Source organism: Pseudophryne corroboree, chromosome 6 (genome assembly GCF_028390025.1).
Source record: "Pseudophryne corroboree isolate aPseCor3 chromosome 6, aPseCor3.hap2, whole genome shotgun sequence".
Taxonomy (NCBI): Eukaryota; Metazoa; Chordata; class Amphibia; order Anura; family Myobatrachidae; genus Pseudophryne; species Pseudophryne corroboree.
This window is the reverse complement of record NC_086449.1, coordinates 61,324,297-61,337,262: the sequence shown is the minus strand read 5'-3', so window position 1 is coordinate 61,337,262 and position 12,966 is coordinate 61,324,297. Positions and strand designations below refer to the sequence as shown.

Genomic DNA, 12,966 nt, shown 5'->3' with positions numbered 1-12,966 from the left:
AAGCTGCCGTTAAATGAGTCATTAGTCAGTCACCCCAACTCACAGAACAGAAACATCAGCGCTTCACAAAAACATCTTAATATCAGGTGTAGTTAAAAAACATATGTCACTCATTTAATAAAACACATAGTTTCTGACAAATTCATAATACCACAATAACAATATACTTAAAATGAGCCTGATGGCCACTCGACTTCTTTGCTTTTCTGAGAAAAGGCAAGTCAGTGTATGTAAATGCCGGCATATACAATATGTTCTGATCAGCAAACAGTCCTCCTCACTTTAAGATATTAGTGCGACATCCAGTTTGGAGATTAATAATTACCAGCTCCCTTGTGGTGTTGGCCGGGTATTCCACCTAGCGAGGGTCCAGATACTCTCTTTATCCTGCGCGAGTGGGTAAGGAAGCCAATTGTTACGTTCACTGTACTTGGTACTCAAGAGACAGGGTGGATAAGTTCCAAGTACAGGAACGTGATGCTGCAGTTAGAACTGAGTTTAGCAGCAACCCCTATGGAAACCCTGACTCCGTTGTCTCCCCCACATGGTCGGTCTACGCCTGCGAGACTATGTTTTCTTGAGCCCACGGCAGCCGCGTTTGAAGGGCGGATTAGGTCTGCCCAACGCCGATGCCCTCCGGTCTTAATTGGAGACAAGGCGTAAACCGAGACTGAGAGAGAACAAGGGGAACCTCTAACTAAAACAGAAACACAAGAGAAAGGGGAACTACTGAAAACTACAACTAATTTATGTGCGGCGCGGCCGCCTAGAAAACCGTAACCGAAGTAACACAGCCTAACCGCCAAATACAAAACCATAGTAATAAGGCAAGGCAGTGATGCGGAATCTTCCGCAAAAATGACACAACCGAACACAAATAAAGAAAATAAGGCTTCAGCCAAACAGTGCGGCAAAGCCGCTACTCACGACACCACGAAGGGTGTATGCAGAAGGAACAGGACCACAAGGCTGAAGGTTCAGGATCACTGAAGGCTGGAACAGATTCCCATGACTAGGCTCCAGAAACCATGACACAGGACACAGGCACGGACTGGCTGCAAGCAGGAATACTCCAGACGCAGGATACAAACTCCACAGGAAGCTGACAGGTTCTCACAGGAACATACAGGTATCATGACAAACTTCTATCACCAGCACTGGACTGCAGAGCTAGCTGGGTAATAAGGGAAGCATGTCCAAACAGGATGGCTGGAAGCCAGGCACAAGGTAATGGCCAAAATGCTGACAGGTGAAGTACACAGACAGGAGCCAGACTGCAGTACAGAGACTCACCACATAATGACTAAATATCTGACAGGTGAGGCTTAGGTGAGGTGAAGTGATCGTATCGGCTGAGTAAGTCCTGGGCTGCACAAAGACTGCACAAAATCAGTTAGTGCAGCTCTGCTACATATGCGATCGCACACTTGAACAGCAAAAATACATTCCCCCTATAGGCGGTGACTATCCGCAGCAGTGCAAAAAAATGCTGCTTAGCAATCAGGTCTGAATTACCCCCTATGTGCGCTGTAGAGGGTGGAAGAAGTGTATGTGTGGCAGCACTCTATGTGCGCTGTACAGGGTGGAAGAAGTGTACGTGTGGCAGCACTCTATGTGCGCTGTAGAGGATGGAAGAAGTGTATGTGTGGCAGCACTCTATGTGTGCTGTAGAGGGTGGAAGAAGTGTATGTGTGGCAGCACTCTATGTGTGCTGTAGAGGGTGGAAGAAGTGTATGTGTGGCAGCACTCTATGTGTGCTGTAGAGGGTGGAAGAAGTGTATGTGTGGCAGCTCTCTATGTGCGCTGTAGAGGGTGGAAGAAGTGTATGTGTGGCAGCACTCTATGTGTGCTGTAGAGGGTGGAAGAAGTGTATGTGTGGCAGCACTCTGTGCTGTAGCGGGTGGAAGAAGTGTATGTGTGGCAGCACTCTATGTGTGCTGTAGCGGGTGGAAGAAGTGTATGTGTGGCAGCACTCTGTGCTGTAGCGGGTGGAAGAAGTGTATGTGTGGCAGCTCTCTATGTGCGCTGTAGAGGGTGGAAGAAGTGTATGTGTGGCAGCACTCTATGTGTGCTGTAGAGGGTGGAAGAAGTGTATGTGTGGCAGCACTCTGTGCTGTAGCGGGTGGAAGAAGTGTATGTGTGGCAGCACTCTATGTGTGCTGTAGAGGGTGGAAGAAGTGTATGTGTGGCAGCACTCTGTGCTGTAGCGGGTGGAAGAAGTGTATGTGTGGCAGCACTCTATGTGTGCTGTAGAGGGTGGAAGAAGTGTATGTGTGGCAGCTCTCTATGTGCGCTGTAGAGGGTGGAAGAAGTGTATGTGTGGCAGCACTCTATGTGTGCTGTAGAGGGTGGAAGAAGTGTATGTGTGGCAGCTCTCTATGTGCGCTGTAGAGGGTGGAAGAAGTGTATGTGTGGCAGCACTCTATGTGTGCTGTAGAGGGTGGAAGAAGTGTATGTGTGGCAGCACTCTGTGCTGTAGCGGGTGGAAGAAGTGTATGTGTGGCAGCACTCTATGTGTGCTGTAGAGGGTGGAAGAAGTGTATGTGTGGCAGCACTCTGTGCTGTAGCGGGTGGAAGAAGTGTATGTGTGGCAGCACTCTATGTGTGCTGTAGCGGGTCGTAGCAGTCAGTGCATGCATGCTGGAGAGGGTTGTACAAATCTATACTTTCTAGAGTAGGTGGCATCAATCCATGCTGGAGGACTTACATCTTTGTAAGTGTACTGGTGATACAGTCTGTGTGTACTGAGGAGGGCTGCACTGGTCTGCGGCACAGTCTATGCTAATGCGGCAATGGATTTATCATTTATTATAATTCTCCTATAAACCTCCTCTTGTTACAGACCAATGTGAATAGGCAGTTTGCAGTGACAGCCAGAGGGAAGGGACAGGGTACACTAACGGTAAGTGCAGCTGTAACACTTAGCTATGTGAGAGATATTCTCCTTACTCCATCTGTAATTCACTATGAGATAGAGCAGTAACGTGCATTAAGCCGTAATCCATTAATCCAAAAAATGTTTGAAGCCACAATTATACAGTATGCCACATGAGAGTGTTGCTTTCACTGCTCACACTACTTTTACATTACAGTTCTTTACTATACAGTTCTACACTACTGTACATTACTTTTTTCCTTTTTGTACAAGGAAGAATGCAGGGGTTATATATACCCTACTATATCGGGCTCTAAGAATATATGAAATAGTTTAATTTAAAACACCTGATATGTAATTCGTTTATTTGCTGCTCCTATATGGCAACTGGATGACTTGATTACAGATAGTGACAATATTATGTTTTATAAAACACAATTAAGGAGTGCTAGTATCATTAAAAAAAATCTTTAATAAACCAAGGAAGCAATAAAACTACCTGTTTTATTGATCACATGACCACCGAGTAGAACAGTCAAGAAATGTTGGCCAAACTCACCTATTGCCTATTATACCTGATCTGATTCAGTTCATCTGCCCGCTAGTTGGGGGAGGGAGAAAATATTACATTGAAATGTTTTTTTTTTCTCTATGTACAGTATATAACTTTGTGCTTATCAAATGTTACTTCAAGATCTAAACCACAGAGGTCTAAGCTGATAGTAAACTGTTATAACGTTTGTCACCTAGGTGATGTCCGTGTATCACGCTCTTGAGACAGAGAAAGAAAAAAAATGCACAAACTTCGATCTTTCAGTGAAAGTTACAGAGGAACTTAATGGTGAGTGTGTAACTCAGTGACCTCAGAATCGCTCGTCACATAGTAACTTTGAATATAAAAAGAGGAACCAAGTCTTTAATACCTCCATTCCCCTTTTCCTTCACATCTTTTCTTCTGAACAAGGGAAATATTATCTGCGCAAACTCCTTAACGAAAATTGTATTTAAATTTGCAGCCGTAGGACAAACCGTTACCCTAAATGGTTGTAGCTTAAAAAATAAGAATTCCAGGCGCAATATTTAAATGGAAAAATAGAAGATGAAAGAAAAGGAGAAGAAAAATAGAGAAGACAAAATATAGGAAAGTGCCAGACTGAATAAAAATTACAGTGCTTTTATTTAACTCAAATTAAAAATCTTTATGAACACAATAAAACATCAATGGGATCTATTTCCCATGTTAGTCCATTTGAATATAAATGGATCCACACAGTCACAGCCTGATCGGCTCGCAATGTCCTGGGACCTGATTTCCTTGGCCACAAAGGCTCCCAAAAAGTAATCAGTGTTCTTTGTAGTTTAAAAGGTATTGTGCTTTAAAAACGTCACATTACGGTCCCCTCATTTGTATCATATGTAATTTTTTACCAATAAGATAGGACCATAGGAACCCGGTGCAGTAACAGAGTTATTCCAGATTGTAGTGGGTACTATTTCATTTCCTGTCAACAAAATGTATGTCAGGTGTACCTTCTGTAGTTTTCTCTGTCCGCCGTCTCCCCGCCTTGGTCTCCGTTCAAGCTCCCTCCTTGGTAGACTCGCCCGCCGCCGCCTCCCAGAGCCTCAGTGCTCCTTCGTCCTGCACTGCCGGTGGGTTACGAGCAACACCACTCTGGCTTCCGGTTTCGCGGTCCGTGGCTTCCGGGGGTGTGAGCGGGGTGTGGGTGAGCGGCGTTCACTCGGGTGACAGATTCTGAATGCAGCTCCAACGCGTGACGAAGCCCCTGAGGGGGGGAAACGCGTTGGAGCTGCATTCAGAATCTGTCACCCGAGTGAACGCCGCTCACCCACACCCCGCTCACACCCCCGGAAGCCACGGACCGCGAAACCGGAAGCCAGAGTGGTGTTGCTCGTAACCCACCGGCAGTGCAGGACGAAGGAGCACTGAGGCTCTGGGAGGCGGCGGCGGGCGAGTCTACCAAGGAGGGAGCTTGAACGGAGACCAAGGCGGGGAGACGGCGGACAGAGAAAACTACAGAAGGTACACCTGACATACATTTTGTTGACAGGAAATGAAATAGTACCCACTACAATCTGGAATAACTCTGTTACTGCACCGGGTTCCTATGGTCCTATCTTATTGGTAAAAAATTACATATGATACAAATGAGGGGACCGTAATGTGACGTTTTTAAAGCACAATACCTTTTAAACTACAAAGAACACTGATTACTTTTTGGGAGCCTTTGTGGCCAAGGAAATCAGGTCCCAGGACATTGCGAGCCGATCAGGCTGTGACTGTGTGGATCCATTTATATTCAAATGGACTAACATGGGAAATAGATCCCATTGATGTTTTATTGTGTTCATAAAGATTTTTAATTTGAGTTAAATAAAAGCACTGTAATTTTCACATCTTTTCTTCTGTCTATAAAGAGGACTTTCAGTGGCACTCACACCAGACCTTGTTTTTCCACCTAGGGACTCATAGCTAGTTTGGAAGGCAACAGATAGACATAAGGATGTTAATGTGGTTCAGTATTGTTATGACAACAACTGTAGAGGGCATGCGGTTAAAATGCCGACTGTCAGGATCCCGGCAGTCGGAATAACGACACCGGAATCCCAGCACCCATCACAATGCCGACGCTGGAATCCCGACAGGGTCAGGAGACAGACGCCGGAATCGCGACAGCTGGCATCCCCAACCGTACGTATAGTGGGCGGGTTACGGCCGGGGGAGGGGAGAGGTTAGGTTTAGGCGCCACCCGGGGGGTTAGGTTTAGGCTATGGGGGGAGAAGGGGTTAATGTTCAGCTGCGGGGAGGGGTGGTTAAGGTTAGGCACCACCACAGGTAGGTTAGCGTTAGGCACTAAGGGGTGAGGTTAGGGGTAAGCTGTTGGAAGGGAAGGTTAGGGTGGAGGAGAGAGAGGGGGGTACATACTTACCTCGCCCCTGTTGTGATTTCACAGATGCCGGCATCGGTATTGGGAATGCCGGCATCTCATCTCATACTGAACCCCTGCAGAGTGAGAGATAAGAATCTTCACCTATAGCAAGCCACTATTCCCTTTACAATTATACACACTTACTGGCACTGAGATGCCACTAGGTCTCCAGCTCTAGGTAATAAGTTTATCATGATAGGTTAGTGGAAATGTACAGTATGTTGAACACTATGGATGCAGAGCAGATGAGACCAGCCACAGTGCTGATAAAAGCAGATTTGAACAGTGCAGACATAATAATTACTAGTGATCAGAGGCCAAGGTTAACTACAGACAAACAGTCTTGTTTATTTATATACTCCTCGGTCATGCCTGGCTGCAGACAATCCATATCAGTTATAATGTAGTTATAGTTCGGGGTCAGGGCTGGCAGCATACATGCTTTTAGTCATAAACAGGACAAGTTCGAGGTAACGGCAGAACCCAAAAGACAGATCAAGCCAGAAACAAGGAGTAGAATACAGCAATGAATGTCCAGCTACAAGCAAAGCAGTGTTGTGAACCACCTGGGTGCATTTGCAAAATACCGTAAGTCACAAAGGGGATAATTCGGACCTGATCGCTCGCTAGCTATTTTTTGCAGTCCAGTGATTAGATAGTCGCCGCCTACAGGGGAGTGTATTTTAGCTGTGCAAATGTGCGAACACATGTGCAGCCGAGCGGTACAAAAAACTTTGTGCAGTTTCTGAGTTGCCCAGGACTTTCTCAGCCACTGTGATCACTTCAACCTGTCCGGGGCCGGAATTGACGGCAGACACCCTCCCTGCGAACGTTTAGGCGCGCCTGCGTTTTTCCAAACATTCCCAGAAAACGGTCAGTTGCCACCGACAAACGCTCTTCCTGTCAATCACCTTGCGATCGACTGTGAGAATGGATTCTTCGTAAAACCAATCGCACAGCAACGATCCACTTTGTACCTGTGCAACACCCCTGCGCATGGTTCTGACCTGATCGCAGCGCTGCAAAATACGCTAGCGTGCGATCAGGTCTGAAGTAGTATTCATACAATGGTCTTTATTCTGGGAGAAGATACACAGACTGAGCTGATGCAGGAAACGCTTAGAAATGCAGACACAATGAAAATACTGCGAGTCCTGGATATACACTGGTATGCTGACACTAGGCAATCACTAGTCCAGAAAAGGTCAATTTTATGCATCCAATCAGGTCTGTGTCTCTGCAAAGGTTATTTTTACTATGCATAAGAAAAGAGCTACTTTAACAGGATCCAGTCTGAAGATCGACAATGTTTAGGTCGACCACTATAGGTCGACAGTCACTAGGTCGGCAGGGTTTCTAGGTCGTCAGGTCAAAAGGTCGACATGAGTTTTTTTTTTTTTTACTTTTTCATACTTAACGATCCACGTGGACTATGATTGGGAACGGTAATCTGTGCCGAGTGAAGCGGTAGCGGAGCGAGGCACCTTGCCCGAAGCATGGCGTACCATGCGAGGGGACACGGTGCACTAATTGGGGTTCCCAGTCACTCTACGAAGAAAACAACACCAAACCACGCCCAAAAACCTCATGTCGACCGTTTGACCTGTCGACCTAGTACATGTCGACCTAAAAAACCCTGATGACCTCGTGACTGTTGACCTGTAGTGGTCGACCTAAACATTGTCGACCTGGACACTGTCGATCTAATGATCCACACCCACTTTTACCTGTATTGTAACATGTGATCACTTCAATAAACTGTTCATGAAGCATTTAAAGGATAACAATCGCCACAACGTTTCAGCCCTTTGGAATAGAACTGTTGCTACAGATAATTACAATGTGTACCACGCTGAGGTATGGGTCAGAGGTTAATTAGTGTCAGGAGACACAACTCATAAATCTATTACCATCAACTGAATCAGTATTTAATAATACCAACAGACAGAAGAATAGATATATAATGAGTGTTATACAGTAAATTAGGGGTTAACCTCCGTTTATGTTATGCATAGGAATCGGGGGTTAACATCAACTAAGTAAATATTCAAAAATATCAACAATCAGAGGAAAGCATAACTGCTGAATGTTATCAGGGCCGAAACAGGGATTTTAAATAAATAAATGAAAATAAGTAAATAAAAATAATAAATAAATAAAAATGCTGCATACAGTGACACCCCCTGTACATACAGGTATAGATGATTTGGGGTAGTTGTACAGATGGAGCCCTGCTCATCTATCCCTTTAATAGGATAAAGTTAGCCAGTGCTGTCGGACTTAATCCCCTGCTGTAATGACTTAATCCCCTTCTGTATTGTTCTCTCTGTATTGTATTGCAGCTGAGAACAATAGATGAAAGGCTTATGCTAATAAACCTAAGCGCAACAGAGAAGGCTATCTGACACCCCCTTTTAAAATAAATAAATAAATATATATATATATATATATATATATCTCATGTAGAGATCAAAGTGACACCCCCTGTAGCGGTGGCACACAAAGACCTGGCCCCATGTGAGTAGGAGGACGCTGCTGTTACAGGCCGCTGGGGATACCTATGAGGGATACAATTCCTCCTCTCCCTGCACGCACTGGCTGGGGATCCCTTGTAGCCCAGCTTGGACAGGGCCTGGGAGATCCGGTCTTACACAGCGGGCATGGGGACCCGAAGATGGAGTTGGCTGCTGTTACCACTCCACCACCAGCTGCTGGTACCACTCTTCCACCACCCGCTTGTTCCCCGACACCACAATAAGTGAGCTGGTCTCTGCCGGGGCTCAGGACATGCCCTGGCAGGTAGTGGAACAGGACACGGAGGAGGACAATTACAGAGCACAGCCATCTTTCCCCTTGTGTGTGACCGGAGGTGATGTATGAGTGCATGAGCATGGCCCACACAACTGAGGGGCCAGCTGGGGGTCGGGGGGAGCGCTGGATGATCCGGGCAGGAGAGAGATGGGGACAGTCATGGCACTGTCTGCCAGACAGAGTCTTGTCACATCTAGCTTTTTGATGCCCTTTCAAATCTGGTGCCTGGGGCACATACTCCTTTAGCCCCTTCCCTAATTGCAGCACTGATGTTATGAGGTATAGGAGGAGTTAGCCTCATAATGTATAGGCGTCTTCTATAAAACCTCTTAGTCCCTCTAGTTACCAGATACCTTATTGAGACATGGAAAGTAGCATTGGGGTGGTCTGAGGCAGGGGTTTCCTGTTTTGAGCAAAAGAACCGTCACCCCACCAGCTACGACGTGCGTTTCACCCTGCTGCTTTTTCACAAAGAGTTCAGCTTCTAAATAAATAGGCATCTGTCAGGTGCAAACCATAGTCATTATTAGCAGTGAACCATCTGACACCTGGGCACAGAACAGACTTGGAAGAGCAGCACCTCTGAAACTTTCCAGAACTGCAGCTCACATCTGGCGACCCCTTGTGGCATGATATCATACTGAAGGGAACAATGTAAAACAGGCAAAATTCTAACAGGCAGGAACGATCATTGGCATAAGTGAAACTTACTAGTGACCATTTAACCCACAAAGCCAATGAACTGATGTTTGTAATCCAGTTCACTTCCACAGCACCTGGGGAAAAAGAGGTAATACTGTAGTTTAAAGAATCGTTATTTTAGCATATACAGCAGTGGTGTCTATCACCATACTTATACCATAAGTGCAGTGAAAACCGATGCTACTTTTAACTAGTATTGCTTTTTATTCCTCTAAACTAATAGGTATTCTGCCTAATCCATGCAAACGATGCCCTCAATTCATACTGTACAAACCTAAACTAGGCCAACTTTATTTCGAGGAGCCACCTACTTCTCTATAAGTTCCACCAAAAACAAACTCTGCAGATTGGGTCCATCCATAATATATTGGGCCTAATTCAGAGGTGGGAGTAAGGCAAAAAAGAACAAGGAACTATGCACCTGGAGAAACCATGCTGCAACACAAGGGGGCAAATAATTTTTTCTACATTATGCACATATTAAATCTACTCCACCTTAAGTGCACTTTGGTTTTACCAAAGTGTGCAATTACACTACTTGGATTTTTCTCTTTCATCCACTAGGGGACACTGGAACAGTTTACACAGAGTTGGGGTGTGAAGCTTGCAACTGGAGGTGTGGCACATTCTAAAATTAAACATTTTATGCACTTCGGCTCCTCCCCCTTCACACACCCCCATTCCTCAGTTTGAAAAATTGTGCTGGAGGTACAGCACGTAGGAGCTACTGCTCCTTGACAAAATAGAGCTGCGTCAACCTAATGAAAAGGGGGACAAAGCTCTAACTCCTGAGATACAAAGATCCCTTCTGAAGGGACCTGCATCTCTCCACAGGTGATCCAGAGCACAGAGCATTCAGATTGATCTGCCTAATAGTGAGTACTGGTCTACAAAAGCACAGCGCGCACAGGCCAGCGGTGGGACATGACACTGTGCTGTAATTAACAAAAACGAGGGCTCCATAGTAATGCACCCACCGCTGGGCAGCTGAGATAAGGCGGTTTAACATGCTACGTGGCAGCTGCGGAGACAGCTAGTGTGACGGGGCCCGGTAGCGCAGTGGGGAGAGCGGCACTGGGAAGGAGAAGCGCGGCTTACACTAGATCGGCAGCACGCTGAAGCTCCTGTGGAGTTTTAATCAGCGGCGGGAGTTAGGGCGGCTTATAGAAACGGCTCCGGCTTTACAAAGACAGGAGTGAGTACGGTGTTGGATATATATATATATATATATATATGTTAGGTGTGTGGTTTGCTGCTTTTCTCCGGCGTATTTACCGATCAGTCGCCTCCCTGTGAACAGCGATTACATTATGGGGAGTTAATCCCCTGTTACAAAATAAATTCAGTTGCGGCCATCTTTATTACAAGAAGAGGCGCCAAACTGAGATAGAAGGGAGGTGGGGGTGGGGGAGAAAAGCCCCTATCAGTGAGGTTACTCGAAGGAAGGATGGATTTCTGATATATAGACAGGTTGCTCCCTCTACTGGTAACAGCACATTAATGGCCCCTGCTGCAAAGGATCATCCTGTGCCTTAATCATGCATTTTTATGCTTATATTTTTAAGGTACTTCTCTTAAAAAGATCCTGACAAAATAAAAGGAAGCGACTGGACATGAACCCAGTCATCAAAGCTGAATCAAAGTTATGTGTGCGAGGGTTGCATGAGGGCTGGTGTTTTAAAAATATTTATTTATTTTTTAAAAATTGTTTTCAAATATTTAGAAATAATCCAGCCAGATTACTCCAGTTTACCTTTGCTTCCTTCATCCATCACGGTCTTTCCTTTCCTATTCAAAAGGGTGAAAGTACAGCGGAGTGGTCTGGGACGGTGTTAGTCAACATGTCTAAAGCACCAACCAAGAACACTAAACATATTATGTTTGCATGAAGGTTGGCAGCTCCGGGGTGTGCGATTCTTATTTAGAATTGGACGGTGAACCCTGGAGCAGTGCTCCGTCTAGGTCGAGGAACATGCCCTGGCAGACATTTCCGAAAAGATAGCAGAGTCCCGCAAGCAGCATTCAGAATGGGCTGCTGGATTTTCCAAGACCATGGAGGAATTTATGATCAGATTAACCCCACCTGCACAAGCAGTCAACAATGTGCGCAAGGCGGTTAAGAGGCCCCTCCCCATCCTACCAGAAGGGTGAGAGGAGGAGGAGGATGGTCTAGTTATTGATGAGGAGGAAGGTGAGTTGATTGAGACTACCTTGGATGTCGGTTCTCAGGAAGAGGACACAGAGGTCAAGGAGGTCCTAAACTTTAAAGAGGAAGAAGTTAAGGAGCCAGAGGGTTTTGATTTATTCGAATCCCAAAAACCATTGTCAGCAGTGTTTCCAATTCCTCAAACTCTCCAAATACAGATGGGGAAAGCGTGGAAGCAGCCTGATAAATGTTTCCAAGTTCCAAAAAGGTTTGAAGCAAATTATCCATTGCCAAAGAGTGTCATGGCAAAGTGGGAGGTCCCACCAGTGGTGGACGCCTCTTTGGGAAGGTTGTCAAAAAAGACAATTTTACCAATACCTAATGTGACGACTATAAAGGACGCATCAGATCGCAAGGTGGACACTGCATTAAAGTCAATCTTGTAGCAGCAGGTGCATCGCACAGGTCTACAATTGTCAGTGCTTGGGTGAACAAGGCAATAGTAGCATGGGCTGGACGCATTGTACAGGCATTTGAAGAAGAGAAAAGCCTGGGGGAAATTACTCAACTAGCTGAACATATCCGCGAGTCAGCTACATATATGTGTTAGACCTCAAAGTATGCTAGCAAAATAGTGTCACAAATTTCCGCTTCGGCCATATCGGTAGAAGGATCTTATGGCTCATAGAATGGCAGGTAGACTCTGACTCCAAGATCTCCAACTCTGACTCCAACATCTCACCCCCTTTGGGGGTGAGATGTTATTTGGCCCTGAGTTAGACAAGTGGATTTCACAGGCAACTGCAGGGAAATCTACCTTTTTACCTACCCCTTATGCAAGAACCACTCCACAGTTTAAGAGAGGTTATTTGGGTCCAGTGTTTACTTCATTTAGATTTCAGTCCTTTCGGGCCAGAGGAAGGGGTTTTGACGCACAAACTCGTGGAGGCAGAGGTAAGGGTCATTCCCGGACAACAGCTAGAAAGCAGGATGAGCCAGCTGACAAAACCGTGGCATGACAGTCTTCCAGCTCACCTGGGGTCCCCCTTGGTGGGCGCATGACTGGAAGGTTTTCAGGATACCTGAGCCAAACCTCACCAGATCTTTGGATCACAAAATTATCCTGCAGGGTTACCGGATAGATTTTCAACAGCGCCCTCACAGTCAGTTTTTTACAGGGTTGCCTCAGTGTCCTCAGAAAGCGAGGGCTTTGCACAGTGCAATTCAGAAACTACTACGCACCAATCACGGATCCTCAAAGAGGTATGGGATTTTATTCAAATCTTTTTGTTGTGCCAAAATTAGACTGTCAGACCAATACTCAATTTAAAAGTTTTAAACCAGTTTCTAATGGTTTACAAATTCAAGATGGAGTCAATCCAGTCGGTTATTGCAGGTTTGGAACACAAGGAGTTCATGGTGTCCATGAACATAAAGGATGCATACCTTCATGCACCGATTTGGACTCCACACCAAGCTTACTT

General features: G+C 45.7%; 1 protein-coding gene across 1 annotated transcript in view; it reads left to right on the top strand.

The window, feature by feature from the left end:
• The window catches only part of LOC134936133 (A.superbus venom factor 1-like), a 168,420-nt gene that overhangs the window by 118,060 nt on the left and 37,394 nt on the right, over positions 1–12,966 (top strand). Inside the window, exons 31-32 of the mRNA XM_063931049.1 lie at positions 2,843–2,902; positions 3,626–3,716. Coding sequence (XP_063787119.1) covers positions 2,843–2,902; positions 3,626–3,716 — 151 coding nt within the window. The remainder of the gene's footprint in view (positions 1–2,842; positions 2,903–3,625; positions 3,717–12,966) is intronic.